This window comes from Papaver somniferum, chromosome 9 (genome assembly GCF_003573695.1).
Source record: "Papaver somniferum cultivar HN1 chromosome 9, ASM357369v1, whole genome shotgun sequence".
Taxonomy (NCBI): domain Eukaryota; kingdom Viridiplantae; phylum Streptophyta; class Magnoliopsida; order Ranunculales; family Papaveraceae; genus Papaver; species Papaver somniferum.
In genome coordinates, this window is record NC_039366.1 from 163269724 (window position 1) to 163291913 (window position 22190).

General features: G+C 38.4%; 2 protein-coding genes across 4 annotated transcripts; one reads left to right on the forward strand and one right to left on the reverse strand.

Moving 5' to 3' along the window:
• The first annotated feature begins 11138 nt into the window (after positions 1-11138).
• On the forward strand, positions 11139-15391 carry LOC113313876. 3 transcript variants are annotated; one of them, XR_003342092.1, is made up of 5 exons: positions 11139-13248; positions 13349-13550; positions 13645-13868; positions 14042-14600; positions 14990-15110. XR_003342092.1 is itself a non-coding variant. In XM_026562656.1 (5 exons), exons 1-4 carry the CDS (start codon positions 11343-11345, stop codon positions 14104-14106), a joined length of 2397 nt encoding a protein of 798 aa, XP_026418441.1. In that variant the 5' UTR covers positions 11139-11342; the 3' UTR covers positions 14107-14134; positions 14990-15391. The 3 variants fall into 3 exon arrangements, 1 of the variants encoding a protein (XP_026418441.1); XR_003342093.1 differs by having other exon boundaries at positions 14042-14605; positions 14990-15091; XM_026562656.1 differs by having other exon boundaries at positions 14042-14134; positions 14990-15391.
• Positions 15392-19540: 4149 nt separating this feature from the next.
• Positions 19541-21901, reverse strand: LOC113313339 (L-type lectin-domain containing receptor kinase S.4-like). Its single transcript, XM_026562106.1, has one exon. The coding sequence runs from the start codon at positions 21760-21762 to the stop codon at positions 19969-19971; it is 1794 nt and encodes a 597-aa protein (XP_026417891.1). The 5' UTR covers positions 21763-21901; the 3' UTR covers positions 19541-19968.
• Between the last annotated feature and the right edge of the window lie 289 nt (positions 21902-22190).

Sequence of the window (22190 nt, forward strand, 5' to 3'; positions counted from 1 at the left end):
ATGGATATAGCGGGTACAATCAGATAAGAATGTACGAGCATGACGCAAGTAAGACAACTTTTCTAACTCCTCTCAGAAATTTTTATTATAACTGTAATGCCATTTGGTTTAAAGAATGCCGGTGCAACGTATCAACGCTCTATGACGGCAATCTTCCACTGGAGCCAATACCTCAAGGGAGCAGCCTCAAAAAGATAACGATTTCCGCGCGTCATGTCGAGAAAGATCCGGGCGAATCACTCTATCAGACGGTGCAGGTCTATCGTGCTATGTTGGAGAATCTGCGCTTTTGGTCATCCTCTGACTTCGTGAAGCTGTTGAACGCTCATCTACAACAGCATCTGCCCTACTAGAAAGAACCAGGTTTGCCAGTAATTAAGAGCCTCATGATGTTCGTTACTCAACATACATCTCGCCAACATGCAATACAACCTTCAGCCTTCCGTAAGCAGTTTCGCTGAAGCAGTAAGAGGAAAGCCACCGAGATAGAACATCCTGCGCGTCCAAAATCGCCAACTTCAACTCTAATACCACATGCACGACTGCCACAATGATGAAACAACGTCCAAGATATTCCATATCTATATCGACGGTAACTACACCAATGAGAGACGCTTTCAGAATTTGTCTCCCGTGGAAGAAGTAGTCGCGTTACCAAAGGAGATTGCACCTGGGACTTAAGAGGTACATACAGATCTTCCATGTCAAGAGTTTCACCGCATCAACGACCGCTACGTACAAAAGACCCATCGGGCATACAAGATGGATCCACGTAGACCACGCTTGGGGACTGAGGCTCAGCATGAAATTCCTTCACCGTCAGTCAAGAACTTCTTCAACACAAGAGAGATGGTCAATCAAGAAGCATGTAATTCACAAGGGGAACCAAACTGAAGAAGATGCCGCTTCAACACTATCTCTAGCAGAAGCCACTTCAACCTCCCTCGCTCCAGAAGCTGCTTCAACGCTCTCCAGGACCTGCTCGCTCCAAAAGCTGCTTCAACGCTCTTTGCATGGCCCACATTCACATTTGAGCACACAAGGTTCATTTTTGAGCAAAACAAGCACGCGGTGGGTCCCACGTTCTTGTGAAGAAGGCAGCAAGGTCGGTGTTTGGTCAAGATAGCAGGGTCGGTGTTTGGTCGAAGTAGCAAGGATGACACTTGAACAAGCACATCAACCGTACGGGCAAAGCAGGCACAGGACAGGGCCGACGTTTGAAACATGTACACGATGGACCCATGTTTGATCGAAGCATGCACAACTGCCCATGTTCGAAGCAAGCATGCACACATCGGGTCCCACGTTCGACCAAAGCAGGCAGGGGCCCACGTTTAACGGAAGCAGGCACAACAAGCCCACATTCGATCAAGCAGACGCATGATGAGCCCCACGATTGAGAGAAGTAGGCGGGCCCACATGCCTATCAAACAGGTGCAACAGGGTGACGTTTGGTCGAAGCATATACATAGTGGGTCCATATTCGTCCAGGGTTACATGCACGGTTTTCTATGGGAAGATGAGCATACAAGTTCTATTCCCTTCTTGGCTCAAATACCTGAAGGAGGAAACCGGTCCCACTAAGGTCGTGGTCACACCTGGCATACTCACACGGATGGTTGTCAACACGGCCGGCCAGAGTCCCTCCAGGTAAACTTCCTTTATCTTGTCTTCTTACGTGCATATTGTCACCATCTCATGCCTACCCCACAATGATGTAACCATTGTGTGCTAGGCAGGGGACTTAATGCTGATGGTGGTTTTTTTTTAAGGCTAAAATTGTAAATGCCGAACTTAATACGCTGACATCCTGCAGAGGATAAAGCTATCCGAGTGATGAATACTTCTTCAGTTTACTAATTCACCTAGAATGGAGCATGTGGCAACAATCCCAGTATTCTGTGAATTAAATACACCCAGAATGGAGCATGTAGCAACAATCCCGATATTTTGTGGATTTATAGCATTATTAATTAATGCATGATTAGCCTTGTATTTCCTGTGTTGTTCCCGCAGAACTCTCATTATTGGTGTGGCATGACGACTGAGTGTTACTCTTAGCAGAGCAACACGAATCTCCAAGTGTCGATAGTGAGGCATGCACGAAATACCCGTACAGACTACATCTCTCGGTGTGTTATACTATCCCGATTAAGCATACATCTCTCGGTGTGTTATACTAGCCCGATTGAGCATACATCTCTCGGTGTATTATACTATCCCGATTGAGCATATTTCTCTCAGTGTGTTATACTAGCCCGATTGAGCATATTTCCTCAGGGAAATCTGGACTACCCATGTCAGTCTCAGAAACGATCACGTCCACGCAGGTTGGCCGCATGATTTAACCAGCCTAGACGATCCTCAGCAGGAGCAAGCTATCACCACAATGACCACCAGCGGGCCCGTTTATACCCTGGCCGGTCGAACACATGCCATGTCCCCAAACAGCCACCAAACACCATCCTTGAAGAAGGATAGTCGAGCTAGTATGGAGTGGCTTGTATGCGCAAAGCTGTTAAAAACAGTCTCAAAGAAGTCGCGACCGTCCAACTTCGCAAGCATGGTTGGACGGCTTGGATCATCCCGTGATTGATCAGTGAAGTGCTGGTATGCACATTGGTGGGCCCACTTTTCACCTACAAGATCAGCTCTCTCACGACCAAGCCATGGAGCAATAAACGATTGCTCAAAACATGGCTAGCGTGATGCTTTAAAAAACCGTGGAAGTCCACTAGTGTCTTAAATTGATCACGACCATCCAACTTCGCAGGCATGGTTGGATGGCTTAGATCACACCTAAGACCGTGGAGCAAGTACACACATGCTCACCGCCGGCCCAACGTGGGCCCCACACAATCGGCCTCCCCAAGGGAGAATCATAGCTTGCCAAACCGTTAGGTTGAAGTCGTGTACACACGACTGATCCAAAACCCTAATTAGGGTTTCGGCATGTTACATGTGTTGCTAATTGATCACGAGCGTCCATCTTCGCAAGCATGGGTGGAGGGTGTATATGTAGACTTAAAAGTTCCCGAGCATGTCAACATGATCACCGTGGGCCCATCTACACGCATGACCGATCGACCAAGGCCAATCATGGCTGAACGTCTCGAAATGCGCGCCCGAAGTAGGCATGTCGCGCGGCTTCCAACTCCTTTGCGGCAACGGAATTCTTCCGCAAACCGATCTCAACCACTCAACTTTTCCGGACAAATTGAGTGGCTTAGATCACATCTTCATGGGACAGTGAGGTACAGACGTGTACACCGGCAAGCCGTCTACACGCATGCCCGGTCGGTCCTGCCAAAAACGTCTCCCATGCTTGGATTCGACCAAGCTGAACAGTGATGCTTGCGCACCTCTTCAAAACCCTAAAACTTCATCAACGGTCGCAGATGAGCGTTATATATCATGTCGTCTGTCCAACTCTACCAGCTTGGTTGGGCAGCCCAGGCTAGGAGTTAGTTGGCCAATAAGGTGTCGTGGTGATCGCCATCCATCACTCTACCGCATCATGTGATCGGTCAAGGGAGGGATTGCCTACGCAGCCTCCAAACGATCACTTGAAGGTAGCTATGCGTGCAGCTGTTTTGAGACGCTTAATCCGCGGTTTACTCTGATAAGCTTTAAAATAGCGATGCTTCATGCATATTGAATATATTCGATGCATTACATGCATAGAATACACACGGTATTTCATAAATATCGGTTTCCCAAATAACTTAGTTATTTAACCTAGCATCGTATGCTACCTTATGTGGGTCCCACGATCCACACAATCAAGACATCAAGCATGTCACAAACTGGGGGATACATACCAGGGTATTGGTCTGGCGGTTTACAGCGTGCAGCGTGCAACGCGCCATCACAAGAACGTGTCGGAAGACATGGATGGTTAGTAATGATGGGAGAATTGGGCAAAGACTGATCGTGTGACACTAACACGACTACACTACTCCATCACTCCACTTGCTCCACTTCCCACGAGAGATGAGGGTTAGGCTCAATGACTTGTATAAATATGTTCTCCTCCCTATTTCTAAAAAACAGACAAGACAGAAACCAAGTGTTGATACAACGTATTCAGACACACAGAGCTTTGCTTACATTATTGCAAGCCAGTTTGATATTCTGATACAAGTCAAAAACAGCCAACACCTTCACGATCTCAACACCTTCTTCGCTTCCCTCCCTAAGATTAACCCCATCTCCTTCACTTTGTGACCGAAGCAAGTCTGGAACGACCATTTCTTGGTTTAGGCCAGAATTGTACAGATTGATCTCTCGAATCAGAAAGCACTCCCGTGCAGTGCATTTGTTTAGGGTTTAAATTCATTTCTCATCCACACACCCCAAATTACCAAAACCAGCAGAAATAGTTTTCACCCATAAACAATTATTAAGTGCCGACTGTTAAGCAGCTGGCACACATTTAATTTAGTACAATGCCGACTTTACATCGAATACAAACCTTAAGAATTTAATTAGAGCATACAAACCTTAATTAAAGCATACAAATGTTAAAAACTTAACCCTAACACATTTGGGATATAGATAGTATCTTTTTCCGGTACACAATTTCTTAAGAAAAGTAATTAGCTTCATCTTACCGTCGTGGATCTGTGCATGGTAGAAGGTTGATTTTAGCAATTTCTTCTTCATACGGAGCTAGGCGCTCATCTATATAATAGAAAAACCCACAACAAGTGCATTTTGAAGCATACGGATGATATACATCTCCTACTGCAGCTTTCATGAGAAATAAGAATCCCTTACAACCTTCAATAATGCATTTTCCTTAAAAGGGACAATCGTTTGCAAAATGACCACTTAGTGTACAAAAACAACAAATATTTGGTTGTGTTGCACTTGAAACTTCCATTCTTTATGCAAGGTCGAAGATGAAGTTGAGAATGCTTTTATAATAACAACACACCTAATATCTTGATTTTGAAATTTATAGCCGTTGAGCATTCAATGGCTTGTACTTTGTACTTAAAAAGTAATATTTTTATACAAATAACATTTACGGCAGGGTTGAGATTTCAAACCATGCCGACTACCTATCCCTGACGGCACTATAGCATATAACATGGTATGGTCGGCAAGGTCGAGCTTACAAACCATGCCGACTTACTGTAACTCTAATATTGTCTAAAACTGCACAAAAAAGAATAACTTCTATAGCAACTGAAACTGAAAATTAACATAAGTTTAACAAGTCTAAAACCACAATCTAATAGTTTAAAACTTAATGAAGAGTTCAAACCACAATCTAAGTTTCTAAACCAAGTGAAACATAATAAAGTTTAAGAAATTCATGGATCATTCTCATTGTTGTTATCTTCCTCCCCATCACTAGCTTTTTCACCAGCATCAGCTTTTGCTTTTCCCTTATCTGGACCTATGTAGTCACCGGCCTCATTGTAATAGGGGTTCACTCCAGAAAAGTCACATGCCCCGAAAAAAGTTCTTGGATCAACCTCCTCTTCTTCCTCCTCTGATGATGTGCATTCAACATAGTTGAGGGGACTGCTAGGACTGTGCATAAACCTTAGGAATTCTTCAGAATCTTTCTTACCCATCAGAAGTAACTTTCTTACAGGGCAATTCTCTTCAGTTTCATCTTTAGGATCTTCTAAATTGGGATAAATTCCGTCAATAAATTCTAATAGCTCTTCTGCATTTACCGTACAAGGTAGATCTTCTTTTTTTTTTCCCCTGGGAACCTAAACAATGCACAAATAAAAGATATAAATTTTTACACATTGAAACATGGTTTTGGTCATAGGTTCGGCAAGGTCGAGAGTCTATACATCGCCAACTAATACTTTCTCGGCAAGATTGTAATCATATACCAAGCCGACCAACACACAGTCGGTAAGGTCCTATACAAGAAAAATGTCAACGGTTAACTCAGAAAATTAAGGTTTCTGTGACCTAAAGTCGGCAAGGTACAAGTCTAAGAATATGCCAAAAAGTCGGCAGGGTTCGTTATTGGATACCATGCCGGCCCTGGTTATTGTCTAACAGTCGCCATGGCTGTTATGAAAAGTCGGCAGGTTATTCATCCTGAGACCATGCCGGCTCTTACAAAATACCAACAGTTGGCGTGGTTCTAAATTATCGACCTTGCCGACTGAAAACACATAAATCATAATTTTTGATGATCTAACCTAATATAACAATCGTACAACACATCAGAATAACGGGTTTGAGTTTAGAAATCACTTACAGTATTCTTTTCGCCTGTAAAGGTTTCTTTTCAGCATCTTCAAGGATTGCATTCTTGGGTTTACTCGTTCCAACTTTTCCCTTACCTTTTCCCTCTGATTTGGATCTTTTCATGTTACCTGTTGAATCTCTCTTGCTACTAGATCGTTTAGAATCAACCATTTTTTTGTAGAAAATCAAAATTGAAATTTTTGGTTGGATGGAATAAGATGAAGGAAGGAGAAGAGGAGAGGGATTAGAGAAGATAGATTAGAGGAAGATTAAACAGTTTTTAGTTTTTAAGTTTAGGGTTTAGTTTTAGGTTAATTAATGCAGGGGTACTAAAGTAACTTTACCACGTTTTGGCCTCCCCTTAGTAAGGGCACTAGTCCATTTAAATTTGGGTATACCCCAATTAATCTGGGTATACCCAATCTCGCGAGGATAATAAAGATGCATTATTAAAAAAATAAAAATAAAAATAAATAAATGCATTTTATCTAAGTCTTTTTTTTTTTGATAAGAAGACATTTATTTATATATAAGCTTAAGTTTGCAAAATATACAAGATAGGAGTTAATCCAAGATTAACTCTTTCTAGGACGTTTGACATTACATTTCCATTTTCATTCTAGAGAAATAACTGATTTTCCTAGATCTTACTTCTTTAGCTAATTTGTCTTCGAAATTAACACAGGTTCTAGATTTATACATAAAGGAAACTGAAACACAATGCATAAGAGAAAATTTGCATCTATTGATGCTTGTTTGAGACCTCCAAGGTTGGTTTTCAGGATCTGCTTCACCTTTCAAAATTTTCATCAAGATTTGACAATCACTGATTATGCAGCAATTTTGTAGCTTTAGTTCCTTCATCCACCTTATCGCCTCAAATCCGAATTTTGCTTCAGCTTCTAAGGGGATGGAAGCCCAGCTGCATCCTGCTCGACAATGTTTTCTGATCCCTGTTTTATCAAGAATAGAGATTGCATATCCCATAGTGTAATCAGCTTCAATAAAATAGGTGTCAAAATGTATAAACCAATCATAATTGTCACTGTCAGAGTTGTGACTGTTGTAATGAGACTTCTTAGCATCGGTAGAAACATGACCAGCTTTATTGTCCCTATCTATACTTAACTTCAGGTGGGATGCTCTAATATTATCAATCAGTTTTTGCACATCAGGCACTACATTATCAAAATGCACATTGTTCCTATATTTCCAGATGGATCACAAGATAAAATAAATCAAATTGTGCTTTTCATTAAGAGATTTAACATTCATCCAGGTTTTAAACCATTTCAAGATATTAGTATTTCCACTGTTAAGGTGGATGTTATTCAGATTAAAATCTTGCCAAACCTTCCTAGAAAAGCTACAATTCACAAACAAATGCATTTCATCCTCAACATTCTGATTATCACACATCATGCAGTATGGTTCAGTATCCTTAACATATTTAGACATGTTTTTTCCAAGAGCAAGAGCATTATTCACAACTTTCCAACAAAACATATTCACTTTAGGGGTAATATTAAGTTTCCAAATCTGTTTCCAGAAATTAGCTTCATCTTTGTCAAAGTGAAGATTAGTCAGATAATTATAAACTGACGTAGTCGTGAGATTCCCAGAAGTCGTAGATTTCCATCTGATTCTATCATGCTCATATGTATTAGTAGCAACAGCTTTAATAGCATTATGATAAGCAATATCAATGTAGTAACTAATAATGCACATATCCCAATCTCCATATGCATTCATAAGATCACAGACATAATTAGGCATATTACAGTCATAACTCATAGGAGTTAAAAGTTGTGTTTGGTTGGGGAGCCAGAAATCAGTCCAAATGTTAATTGTCTCACCATTATTAACTTTCCAGACATAATTCGACTTAATAACATCAAGTCTTTTTTTGATACTATTCCAGATCCACGAGTTCTTATGCTTTCTGGTTTTCTTTAAAGGGTGGTGTCTTCTGAAATATTTATGCTTAAGAATTTTTGCCCACAATTGTTCCTGATTGTGAAGTAACCTCCAAGCTAGTTTAGTGATTAAAGCTAGATTATGTTTATGCGGATTTCTAATCCCTAGTCCACCTTGCCGAATATCTTTAGTAATACTAGGCCAGGCTATAGGATAGTAACATTTTTTTTATTCTTTTTCTGCCACCAGAAATCTCTCTGAATCTTATCAATATTATCTAAAGTTTTTTTTAGGAAAAGCGAGGCACTGCATTTGATGATTAGGGTAAGCAATAAGAACATGTTTTATTAAAACAGTGCGACCGGCTTGGTTAAACATTTTTACAATCCAGCCTTGAAGAATAGTGTAATATTTGTTAAGCAGAGGTTCAAAATTATTCACTTTATTTTTATCAAAGAAAAGCGGAGTTCCTAAATATTTATCATTCATAGAGATTTTTCTAATTTTTAAGATTTTAGAGATAATTTTACAATGTTTGTTATGCATCTTAGGAGTGAAGTAAACACCCGATTTGTTAAAATTTACTACTTGACCAGTCATTTCACCAAAAGTGTTAAGAATATTAACTAAATTTTTAGCTTCAGTAAGGCTAGCTTTAGCAAATAAAAAGCAGTCATCAGCAAAAAAAAGGTGCGAAACAGTAGAGGCAGTTCTAGCTACTTTAACACCAGTTATAAGTTTATCTTCCTCAGCTTTAAAGAGCATTTTCGAAAGCACTTCCATGCAGATAATAAACAGGTAAGGGAACAAAAGATCCCCTTGCCTGATTCCTCTAGAAACAGTGAACCTTTCACCAGGAACACCATTCAAAAGAACAAAAAAAGAAGTTGTAGAAACACATTGCATAATAAGATGGCAAACATCTTCACAGAAACCAAAAGAGAGGAGAGTTTGATTCAGAAAATCCCATTCGATTCTATCAAATGCTTTAGAAAGATCAATTTTTAGAGCCACGTGGCCATTTTTGTTTTTTGAATTCTTCATAGTGTGTAAGATTTCATGCGCAACTATGATATTATCAGTAATTTGACGACCAGGAATGAAAGCAGACTGGTTTTGTGAAATAATCTTAGTACGCATAGGTTTTATTCTGTTTGTTAAGATTTTAGCTATCAATTTATAGGTAGTATTACTAAGGCTGATAGGTCTAAAGTCACTAGGGGTGAAGGGATTTTGAACTTTGGGAATAAGAGTTATGTAAGAATAGTTCATTTCTTTAAGTAAAAACTTCTTCCTGAAAAAATCTTGAACAAAGTTAGTGATATCCGATTTCACTAAATCCCAGTTTTCTTTAAAGAAACTGGCAGGATAACCATCAGGGCCAGGAGCACCCCATTGGTTCATGTTGAAAAGAGTATTTTTTTATTTCAAGCTCATCAGGAATCTTAATAAGACTATTGTTATCAGCTTCACTAATACAAGGTTTAATAAGACTGTTTAGTAAGTTAAGGTGTTGCGTGTTGTTAGTTGTGCTAATTGTTTTAAAATGTTTGATAAGCATATTATCTAATTGAGTGTTGTCATCAATCCAGAGACCAGTATCATCTCTATGTGTGAATATGATTAATTCTTCTTCTGTTGTTAGCGTATTGATGGAAGAAAGATGTATTACGATCAAAGTCTTTAATAAATTTATCTTTCGAGAGGTGATTCTAGTAATCATATTCTCTGTTGTACCAGACTTCTAAGCTATTCTGAGTATCTTTTATTTCTAACATAGGTAAAGGATCCATAAAGCGGAGAAGTTCTATTTTTTTATTAAGATTTTCGATATTTTGAAAAATGTTATCAAAAACAGATCTGTTCCATTCAGAGAGAGTGTAAGAAAGATTTTTAAGATTTCTTTGCAAACTAAAGGCAAAGGAGCCTCTGATATTACAGTCCCAGTTATCAGCAACATGCTTTTTAAAATTATCATGACTAAACCAAGTTCTAATAACTCTAAAAGATTTGCGAATATTAATCTTAACATGCTTACAATTTAGCAAAATCGGAGTGTGATCAGAACCTACTCTAGACAAGTGACTAACTAAAGCATCAGGATACATAGCAAACCAAACAGGGGAAGTGAGCACTCTATCTATTCTTTCTTTAATGTTTTCGTGACCTTCTCTGTTATTGGACCATGTGAAAGGAATTCCTTGAAATCTAAGATCCATTAGTCCAAGACTCTGGATGTTGTCATGAATGAATTTATTAATATGAGTTATGTCTTTCCCACCTTGCTTATCATTAACATGCAACACAAAGTTTAAGTCACCTATAATGATCCAAGAGTATTAGGATTTAAACTACAAAAATAGTTAATTTTGTCCCATTGCATTTTCTTTCCTAAATCATTTAAGGACCCATGCATACAAATCACATTCCAACAGTTATTATGGCAATCATGCAGTTAGATTAGCTCGAGGTAATCATTACAAACATTGATTATAACAATCTATGGAATTAGGGTTTGCAGCTTCAAAAAGAAGACGAAAGATTAAGACAACAGCGTAAAAACAATTGGTAACTAATAATAAAATCAGAAGTGGGGAAGATCGATGATAGCAAGAAAAATATAATCAAATTCGTGCCGGAAAAAGGTTTGCGAAGAATCAGAGGAGAGGAATTTTTGGTGAGTTGTGAATCGGCGAGTTTTGCCGACTAAAACAACCACTCTCACACCCTCCTATGATTTTATCTAAGTCATTGGTAGCTACATAACAAAACTGTACACAATCTCTGAGAAATACAAGATCACCGGCTCAAATTCAAACCGTATATCGAGGTCTATCTATCTCTGGCAACCGGGAACGCTGGGGTTATTTCAGTAACGAAACGGTTATTCATGAAACTCTGACTTGGTATCAACCGGTTTATCCGGTAACCCTAATTGGTTCATAAAATTTACCAATACCCTAAAACCGGTTTTCTTAATGGTTCATCAGATTAGAGCGGCCGTCTGGGTTCCAAGCATACAAAACCGGCTCTTTTTCACTCTTAAGATCTCCACCCTATAAATCATACAGGGTTCGAAAACTTCTGGAGAATCTTTTTGAGTAAGTTCTTACTTTTCATTACTTAATAATTTTCAGTTCAGTAAGTATTTTTTTGTGATTTCATCTTTGGTGCTTGTTTCGATTTGGAATTTTAGAATGGGTTCAAGGTCAGAACCAATACCAGTAGAAATAAGTCCATTAAAACAGGACCCAGCGTGGAGACATGTACAAATGTTTAAGAATGATGGAAAAGTTCAACTGAAATGTAAATATTGTCTGAAACTATTTAAAGGTGGTGGAATCCATAGAATTAAAGAACATTTAGCTAATCGGAAAGGGAATGCACCTTGTTGTCCAAGAGTTCCTCAAGATGTTAAAAACCAAATGTTACAAAGTTTAGAAGTTATTGCAGTCAAGAGTGGTAAAAAACAAAAAGATGCTAATGGAGTAAAGAATCTTGAACAATCCGAGTTGGGTAGTTTGCATGTCGTTTCCCAATCGAATTTAAACACTGGTTTACAATTGCATTCTCCTCAAAATTTGGTTGAACAAAGTCCTCTGGGTAATTTGCATGTTGCTTCCCGTTTGAATTTAAACACTGGTTTACAATTGCATTCACCTCAAAATTTGGTTGAGCAAAGTCCACCAGGGTTTATCACGCCACAAGATGAAGGAATGAGAAGTAGAGCTTCGGATAAAAAGAAGAAAGGAAGAGTGGAGAATTCTAGTTCCACTCTGGCCCCTTTGCCTCTTGATACATGTCCACCAATAACGAATGACCTTAACAGGGTGTCCACAGTAGATAAGGATCAAGTGCATATGGCAATTGGGCGGTTTTTGTATGATATTGGAGCTCCTTTAGATGCAGTAAACTCATCTTACTTCCAGCCCATGATTGATGTGATTGCATCAAAAGGATTAGGACTTCAAGCAACTTCGTACCATGACCTTCGAGGTTGGATTTTGAAAAATTCGGGTGAAGAAATGAGTGGCTTCTTGGATAGACATAAGGCAGCATGGGGAAAGACTGGATGTTCAATCCTGGTCGATGAATGGATTACAGAAACTGGCAGAATATTGATAAATATTTTAGTTTACTGCGCTGAAGCTACCGTCTTTCTCAAAACTTATGATGTGTCTAATATAGTTACCTCTGTCGATGCTCTTTATGAACTGCTGAAGGAAGTAGTGGAAGAAGTTGGGGTAAGAAATGTTGTGCAAGTGATTAGTGACAGTACAGATCACTACATAGCAGCGGGGAAAAGGTTAACTGAAACTTACCCCACTATGTATTGGACCCCGTGTGCAGCTCGTGCAGTAAATTTGATTCTAGAAGATATTGGAAAACTCGAGTGGGTGAATATGATCCTTGAGCATGTTAAAAGAGTCACTAGATTTATCTACAACCATGGTGTGATTTTGAATATGATGAGAAGGTATACAGGTGGAATGGATTTAGTGCAACCTAGTCACACCCGCTCTGCCACAGACTTTACCTCGCTGAAAACCATGGTTAGTTTGAAAGATACTTTGCAGGGGATGGTTACTTCGCAGGAGTGGGTGGACTCGGTACTCTCAAAGACGCCAGGAGGAATTGCAGTGATTGACATCATACTTAGTCAATCATTTTGGTCCTCATGTTCTACCCTTGTTCTGTTAACAGATCCTCTTGTGGGGATTTTGAGTATGGTTCACAGTCATGAGCGCCCTTCAGTTGGTTACATTCTTGCTGGAATTTATCGGGCCAAGGAAGCTATCAAGAGAGTGCTGGTTGAGAAGAAAGAGTACATGTTGTACTGGAAAATTATCGATAATAGGTGGGACCAGCTACTTCAGCACCCTCTTCATGAGGCTAGTTTTTTCCTCAACCCGAAGTACTATTATAGTCTCAAAGGTGATGTTCATGATAAGATCCCATCAGGAATGTTAGATTGCATTGAGAGATTAATGCCTGATATTAAAGTCCAAGACAAAATTAACAAAGAGATGATAGGATACAAGAATGTCGCAGGCGATTTTGGACGTAATATGGCTGTTAGAGCAAGACATACTCTGCTCCCTGGTAAGACTTCTGCACATATTAATGTTAGAGGCTGGCCTTCTTTTCAGTTTCCAAATTTTTGAATTAAGCTAATTTATAGCAACAATTTTAACTCTTAAAGCTGAATGGTGGTCTACATATGCTGGAGATTGCCCAAATTTGGCACGATTAGCTATCCGTATTTTAAGCCAGAACTGTAGTGCTACTGGATGCAAGCGGGACCCTATTCCTTTTGAACAAATCCATAAAACAAGAAACCGTCTTGAGCATCAAAGGCTGTCAGACCTTGTATTCGTCCAGTACAACTTGCGTTTGCAACAAATGTAAGTCAAAAACGGGGTCTGTTTTGGAAAACTTTAATAAAGAGATGAATTGTGTTTGACAAGAAGGAGCTTTCTTTTGTGTGATTATGTACAGTAAACTTCAGAAAAATAGTGAGCCAGGAGCTATGGACCCTATCTCCTTAGAAAGCTGTAATTTTGCCCAAGAGTGGGTAGCGGAGAAGGAAGAGTTCTTTGAAGAAGGGGATTCTAATTGGGTGGCACTAAAGCATCCCGTCGGCAACACTATGCCATTAGAGTGGGTAACTCAAAATGTTGACCAGGACATTCAAGATGATTTATTTGAAGACTTGTTTGCAGGTAATTATCGAATATGTTTTTTTATCTTGAATAGTCGTCCTCTCTGTTAAGCTATGTTAGATGGTCATTGGACTTTCCATGTTCAAGCTCAGTGGCTATCCGATGTAACAAAATCAGTGAGGATGTTTTCCTGCAATGAATAGTGCTTATAAATTTGAAAACATATGGTGCAGATTTCAGGTATCAAGATAAAGGATATGGAATGGGAATCGACGACGATGATGATGATGATAAGTAATGAAGATAACAATTGACGACGATGACAGGTGATGTGAAGCTGATTGTATTATATGTAGGCAAAACTGTTTTAGGAAGAGATTAGTGCATTGACATGAATGATAGTTATTGTCAACGAGATGTAGTTAAGGATCAGTTGGTGTTGATTTTTTTATCAACCAAAGGTCAGCTAGTGCTTGTACTATTTTTAGTTTATTTTCAAATGCGTAGACCTGAATTTCTTTTGAGACAAATTGGTGCCGGCAACTAAAAAACTTGCTTTTATGTGCATGAGGTGACCCTATCATGTTTTCTGTTTCTTTTTTCTTTGTTTGTCATGCTTTCTGAAGATGCTTGATGCGCTGATGGATGGAGTATATTTCATCGAAATTGAGATGCTTGATTTGTTTTATGGATGTGGACACAGTATTCTTCTTGTTGTGACTCGTAGCGTCAGCCGGCCAGTTTGGTTTTAATGCCATTTGGAATCAATTAGACTAATTGACAAAACCTATGGTGAGGTTTGTCTCATCGATAGTTTCAAATATTTAAGTGAATGTTAAATATTTGAGTGAATGTTATTAGCTTCTGTTTTTATAATCAGGCATTTTCTGCACACTCTTCTTGTTTTCTACTTTTCTTTCTCTCGTCTCCTCTTCTCTCTTTGATACTGCCTGCTTTTTATATTTGCTCATGACTGAAGTAAACCATCCACAACAACCTGCGGAACCAATCCACTCAGGTAAAACTAAGTCAGTAACTAGCGTGATTTAGTAGTTCGGGTTATACAGGAATTGGTTTGTCATTGCTGGAATTTGCAGCCTGTCATCAATGTTTCTTGTGCCTGCTGATACAATTTTTTTGGCAGTGTTATGTATCTGCTGTTATTTTGAACTCTTTTGTAGGTCCAAAGACAAACTGGCCAGAGTTGGTGGGTTTGAGTGCAGAAGAAGCTCAAAACACGATCAAAGAAGACAGGCCTGCAGTTCAGATCCAAGTGGTTCCACCTGATCACTTTGTCACCATGGATTTCAACCAAAGCCGTGTTCGCCTATACTTGGATTCCTCAGACAAGGTCTCAAGGACACCCCAACTCGGCTAAAAATCCTAGTTAAATATCTATGCGTTCCCAATTCTTACATATATTACATGTTTTAATTTTCAGAACTAGCATCCTTAATAACTTGTCCATCTCAATACTAAAATATCGTCATCGCTTACATCCAGTTTAAAATTATGTAGATAATAGAAAAGCCTAATGCCTTGTACTCTTAACCTGCTCACACTTTACCATTGGGCCACTGCTTACTGGTACGGTAACCATATCCCTCCACTATGCCAAACTCAAATAAACTTGACCTCAATGTTTTGTGTATGTACATTGTACTAGAGGTAGAATTGAGGAGTTTCAATCTAGTCATAGTACAGACAACACTCAACAGAATGAGCAGACAGGCCATTTTCTTTTATTAGATTCTCTTCTTTACATTTTTGTATTAATTCATCAATCTTTCTGGATGGGAGTCGTTGAACGCTTTAGTCGGATGGCTGAATGATTTAACCACAAATCAAAAGGAAGATAATGTTGCCTATTATTGATTCCACTCATTTAAAGGCCAAAGTGTCGATAATTCTTTTCTAATATTCTTCATTACTTTATTTTATATACTATACTATATACTTTACACATTCTAATCCCGAAAAAGAAAATTAAAAAAAACTAACCAGAAACCAAAATCGGCTGTTTTGACAACCTTGGAGTCTTAGAGTCAAACACATTACCAGCCCCTGAACCACCCTCAGGAGCCTTAAACAGACTCGGAAACCGTGGCCTATGAGGAGTAAGCCGCTTGGACAAGATTGCGGTTGGCTACCTACCTTCACCATGTCTAGTAGAGAGAAGGTAAAGAGAACCAGAAGAAGCAGCATTTTGATCTTGATCACTGTCGATAGCATCATTTCTAACTTAGAAGATTGTACGGACTTGTCGAAAGAATATGAAGGATAAGAATGAATAAAATCTTCAAACTCGATATCATTCCTGCCAGTTTCATTTTCACCTGGTGCGCTCAATACTTCAGGCATTTTTACTTCCTTTTCCAAATACCTTACCACTTGTCTCATACTAGGACGTTCGGCAGGTTCACAATTAGAGCACATTAACACGAGTTTCAACACCATTAGAGCGACTGCAATGGTACGACTAAACTCAAAGATCAAAGACCAAAAAAAAAGACTAAATATGAGTTTAATCTGTATTGTGACGTTATGGGGAGAAGACCAAATTTGGTCGCGCGTAAAACAATTTTACGCATGAAGACGGGCGGAAGTATTAGTTACGTTTCATTTCTGCGCGGAATTATAAATTACGTTTCAAACGGGCGTAAATATAAATCACGTCTGTTATCGAGCGTAAATATAAATTACGTTTCGTATGGGGCGGAATCTTAAATTCCTCCCGTTGATCAGACGGATTCCAAATGACCGCTCGAAGAAACGTAAAAATAAATTCCGCCCGAGTTAAACACGGTCACACAGCACGTGTGAGATCAGACGGGCGAACATCTGGTGTCCGCGTGATGAATTGTACGGACGGACATCTGCTGTCCGCGTGATGAATTTGTCATGCGTAAAATATTTTTACGCCTGAGACGGGCGTATCCAAAATTTCCGCCCATTAGGTTTTCATTAGGGCGTACTCTTCCTGTCCGTCTGATGAAATTGGGCGTACTCTTAAGCAACCGCCCCTTCCACCAATACCGCCTCTCCTTCCCAACCACAACCCATCTCTTCTACACGAGCCTTCTTCTTCTCAGTTCATATTCTTCCACAGTTCATATTCTTCTTCTCTTCACCGCCCCTCTTCAGTTCATATTCTTCTTCTCCATATTCTTCATATTCTTCATATTCTTCAGTTCATATTCTTCATATTCTTCTTCTCCATTCCCATCTACCAACCGCACAAAAACCCTAAAAACTCCACAAAAACCCTAAAAACTCCATTATAAGGTATGTATTTTCTACTTTCTTTATTCAATTTGTGTAATAATAATATCATGTATTGTATTTTTTGTTCGAATTTATTTAGGGTTTTTACGTTGAAAATTGAATCAGACTTTATTACTAATTGGATATTCATATTGGGTTAATCAAATTTTATTAAAATTGGGTTAATCACGTCTTAATCCAATAGTATGTTAATGTTAATGTTATTACTTTTGTTACTGTTTCGGAATTTAATTTAATTTTTTGTTTTATTTAATAGTTATAAATATTAATAATTGGATAATTATTTTTTGTTAATTTAGTTACGTGATTTAATTTAATATATTTTTTTGTTAATTTAATTTCGTAATTTAATTTATTTTTTTGTTAATTATAAATAGTTATAAATATAGTTAATTGGATAATTATTTTTTGTTAATTTAGTTACGTGATTTAATTTAATTTATCTTTTTGTTAATTTAGTTTCGTAATTTAATTGAATTTTTTGTTAATTATAAATAGTTATAAATATAGTTAATTGGATAATTATTTTTTTGGTTAAATTTATGTTTATGGAATTTTATGATGTTGAAATTTTGTTCGGTTAAATTTATGTCTATTATGGTTCGTGGATTGGTCTTTTAATTATGAAATTGTATTTAACATGTTTGTGCGTAGAATGAACAAGTTTATATCGAGGTTTAGTGGTCGCCAAAAGACCAACAAGAGACAAAAATCTACCGAAGTTGATCACAACTTAATCTCTACCGGTCAAATTGAGGAGGTCGATGTTCCCGGGTTAGGGAGGTTTCCTATAGTGGAAGATGATAAGCCGCACGCTACTGAAGACATTACATTTTCAGACGCACCAACATTTAAGTTTAAACATCGTGGATGTCTGGCATCGGTAATTCATTATTATAAATTTATTTCAATACATTGTCCTAGAGTTAAATATTTGATTGAAAAAGCGGGGTGGGAAAAATTGTTGAACATAGAGTGTAGCGCTACCCAACATGCCGTTGTTGATTATATTGTTGAGAGGTTTTGGGATACAACCAACACGTTCCATTTTCCATTTGGTGAGATGGGGTTCACGCCATTAGATTGGGTCATGTTAACTGGACTGAGTATCGGTGATGGTTATGTAGTTCCGTATGATTCGAGCCTATACCAATTTGACTATGTCCGTGAGAAGATTTTTCCGGATATCACACAGGGAACAAGAGGCGCGTCGTGGGTATCAAACTCAATTACAATTACATATTTAAGCTCATACTTCAAAGAAGATAAGTTGGTGGCGGCTAATGAAGATTCTCTCCTCGCCCATAGAATAGCAATTGCCTTTTTTATGTATGTTTTGAGTCAATTTTTCTTTTCTAATGCAAAGAACTATATTGATGCTGGATGGTTAGCTGCCTTGGCTATTTTAGCCGCATGCTCAGCTTGTTTTTGTGCAAACTCGGCCGTTATTTGTTCCATCTTGAATCTTGATTGTTCCCGGTATTGAGAATTGAAATTTTCTTGCTGTGTAATAATTATTCCCATCAATTCCTCTTGGAGGTTGGATTTCTCTCGCCCGGTTTTCTTCAGTCGTTTAGCTGCTTTTTTTCCCATCTGACGAAGGTATGTATTCTCTATGTCTCCTTTATCTGTGTCGTTACCGGACTCGACTTGAGTGCCATCTTCCTCGGTATTCACGCTACTATCCAAATCGTGCGTCGTATCAAAAAAAGTCGATCGACGATTATATTTTATATTTTCTATGACAATTGGGTAGCACTCTTCGTGCCTAAATTTTCTTCCATGATTGCATTCCTTAAACCGTTTGTTTACTTCTTCGAGCTGTTAATGTTTTTAAAAACAATTAGGTTCATGGGCATCTAAATATTAGAAAATAATTGTTTCAAAACAGAGAGAATACTCAGGGTCATTTACGGACCCCATCCCGTATGATATTCACCTTCCACTTCCGCCTGTTTTGCAGAAAACAACGCAACTTCTTTACTTATTCCCTGAAATCGTTTTTGCCAGGAACTCCAAGACCGCTCTGGTTTATCCGGTAAATGAGCTTCAATATCATCCTTGATACGAGTCCACAACGCAATCTATGATTGATCAGCTCCAACACCGGGATCTTGAGATATTGATAAATGAATTTTACACATCGTGACATCTTCGATTGTCGTAAAATTTGGACCTCTTGCTATTCGTGGTGGTGCCATTAAAAACGATTCGATGAAAATTTTCAAAATGATTTGAAATATGGAAAACTATTTTTTCTTCCTGATACTATTTTTTTCTTGCCGAATACAACGAATGATATGAAAATGTTAAAGGAAATCATCTGGTATATATAGGTATAAAATAAACCCGTTATTAACATTCAATTTCAAACGTTCGAAAAAGATAAATATCTTACCAACGGTCAAAAATCTGCTACGCAATCTCCAACGCCAACGTTCGAAAAATTTATCATTCTAACGTTCGAAAATTTTCATTTCATGTTTCATAATCTTTCTGATAACAGATACTGGGCGTAAAAAAAAAGTCCGTTTGAGAGGGGCGGAATTTTGGTGTCCGCCCCAGAGAGGCGGAATTTTGGTGTCCGCCTGGCAACACGCGGAATTCTGTTGTCCGTCTCATCAGGCGTAAATTTATGTTACGCCCGCAACAAACGTAAATTTAAATTCCGCCCCACCAACATACGTAAATTTGGTTTACGCCCGTTAACAAACGCAATTTAAGTTTACGCCTGACAACAAACGGATTTTAAATTTACGCCCGACTATATTAGGATTTGGGATTTGATCGCGACTAAATATGGTCTGGGTTTTGATCGTGGGCTGGGTTTTGATCTTTACTCCGTCCCGCTGCGTTAGAAAATCAACCCAAATTTTTAGTCTTCCTCGCCCACTGTGGATGCTCTTAGAACCTCATCTTCATCAAATTCATCTTTCAGTCTTGGATCAACTACATCAAAAATCAATCCACTAGTCCATTTATCCCAAACCCAATCAATCAAAGTCAGTTCTGCAGGAACTGCTTTCGGTTCAATGGGTCTTCTGCCACAACATGTTTCCAGTAAAAGTGCACCAAATGCAAACACATCTGAACTTGGTGTTGCTTTACCTGTTTTTGTTAACTCTGGTGCTAGATAACCCAATGTACCTACTATTCGAGTTGTACCTGGATTTGAACCGTGTTCATACAATTTAGCAAGACCGAAATCGCCTAATCGTCCATTAAATTCACCATCTAGCAATATGTTACTAGCTTTTATATCTCTGTGAACAACAATCTGTTCCCATTGCTCATGTAGATATAGTAATGCTGCAGAAACACCTTTAATGATCTTAAATCTTTGTTCCCAACTCAAGACAATTTTGGGTTCGCGGTAGATGTATTTATCTAAGCTTCCATTAGGCATATAATCGTAAACAAGAAGCAGATCACCTCTTCTTCTGCACCATCCTTGTAGTTGAACTAGATTCCGGTGACGAAGACGTCCAATAGTTCCGATTTCCGACACAAATTCATGCAAACCTTGTTTTGAATCATGAGAAATTCTCTTAACTGCAACCACAGCTTTCGAATTTGGCAACCTCCCTTTGTAAACTTTACCAAATCCACCAACCCCAAGTAATTCCTTTTCCTTGAAACCTTTTGTTGCAGTTTTTAATTCTTCGTAAGAGAATCGATGCGGTCCAATATCAAGTTCCCAATCTTCAATAACATCCGCATTCTTAATTTTTATAAACAAGTAAATGGCGAAACAAACCGCAACAATAAGAAGAAGAATAGAGGAGACAGAAACACCAATTATTACTGCAACATGTTTTTTCTTAAGTCCAGGAAGTGAAGGCAACGAGCTAAGATCAAGATTTCTAGAAATTCCATTCATTTTGAAATCCCACCCCAGTATATAATGTGAACTAGCAAGTAAACCAGTAGAAGAAGAGAGTCCATACATCGAATCTTCGAAAACCGAAGAAAGATCTATTCTACTAGTACTGAGAATTGGTTGTTTTGGTTTCCATGAAAATGGTGAGATACTAACATTAACAACATATTCAATAGAATCATAATCAATCCATACCTGAAATATGTTACCACTTTTGAGAGTAATGTTTACTTTTGTAGAATTCTCGGCAAAATATGCTGCGGAAACTGAAGAAGTGGAGTTCAAACCATCGATATCAATACCAATATGATTATCATCAATATCTCCAAACTCAAAATCTTGAACTGTATCAAATTCAACAGCGAATACATGATTTGATAAGTTTCCAACATCACTGGGGTTGAATACACCAAGATATGGACTTGGAAATCCATTAAGTAGTTTGTCTGGTGATATAGTGAAGGCAAATCCATGACCACCTAATCTTTGAAATTGAAACTGAGAAACAATTGCAAATGCAAAAGAAGTTGAAAATGAATAAACTTTTCCATTTGTGGAATTCTTAAATTGTAATGGAGTTTGATAAGTAGCATGACCAGTTAATCTACTGGTATCATTTGTTAATTGAAGTATCCCATTTTTCTTGATCTCTGATGAACCATTTAAGCTTATCTTGTTGTTGTTGTTATGAGCTTCACTGAATCCATTGAAGAAGAATTCATCAAATTGACAGAAAACTAAAAATGGGTTTGTGATTATAAACAGAATAAACAAGAGAAATTTAGCCATTAGTAGCACGATCTAAGCTAAAATTAGGGTTTTAGGTGGTGAGGAGAACCAGAGTTTACTGGTAGGATGAATTTAATAACTCAACCATATTCCAATGCCTTTTTGACCTCCCTTGTACAGTTGCTCTCTAAAAAAAGAAGACCAGGATGTGGAGATGTTTTAAATGAACACAGAAATATCTTCCCAGGTACATATTGTCTGTTTCAATCAGTCATGTATTGGACCCACTTTCTTCCAAAGAAGCGCACTGACATATCTGTCATCAGTTTTTTCATAGCATAAACTGCGACGCGTCCAGGGGCGGACCAATCCTCTGGACCGTTGAGATCTATAGAGGATGGGATTTTAAGATTTAAGCGGCGCCCGTAAAATTGATTTGAATAGTTGTATTTCATTGGTCCACGATTGGACAATGTAATTTGGTCCAC

What these genes read in the sequence shown, in the direction of transcription:
- LOC113313876 (XM_026562656.1), top strand. Translation starts at nt 11,343, where the DNA reads ATGGGTTCAAGGTCAGAACCAATACCAGTAGAAATAAGTCCATTAAAA. An exon ending in AAGACATACTCTGCTCCCTG is followed by an intron (nt 13,249 to 13,348) that starts GTAAGACTTCTG and finishes TAACTCTTAAAG; the next exon opens with CTGAATGGTGGTCTACATAT. An exon ending in AACTTGCGTTTGCAACAAAT is followed by an intron (nt 13,551 to 13,644) that starts GTAAGTCAAAAA and finishes GATTATGTACAG; the next exon opens with TAAACTTCAGAAAAATAGTG.
- LOC113313339 (XM_026562106.1), bottom strand. Translation starts at nt 21,762, where the DNA reads ATGGCTAAATTTCTCTTGTTTATTCTGTTTATAATCACAAACCCATTT.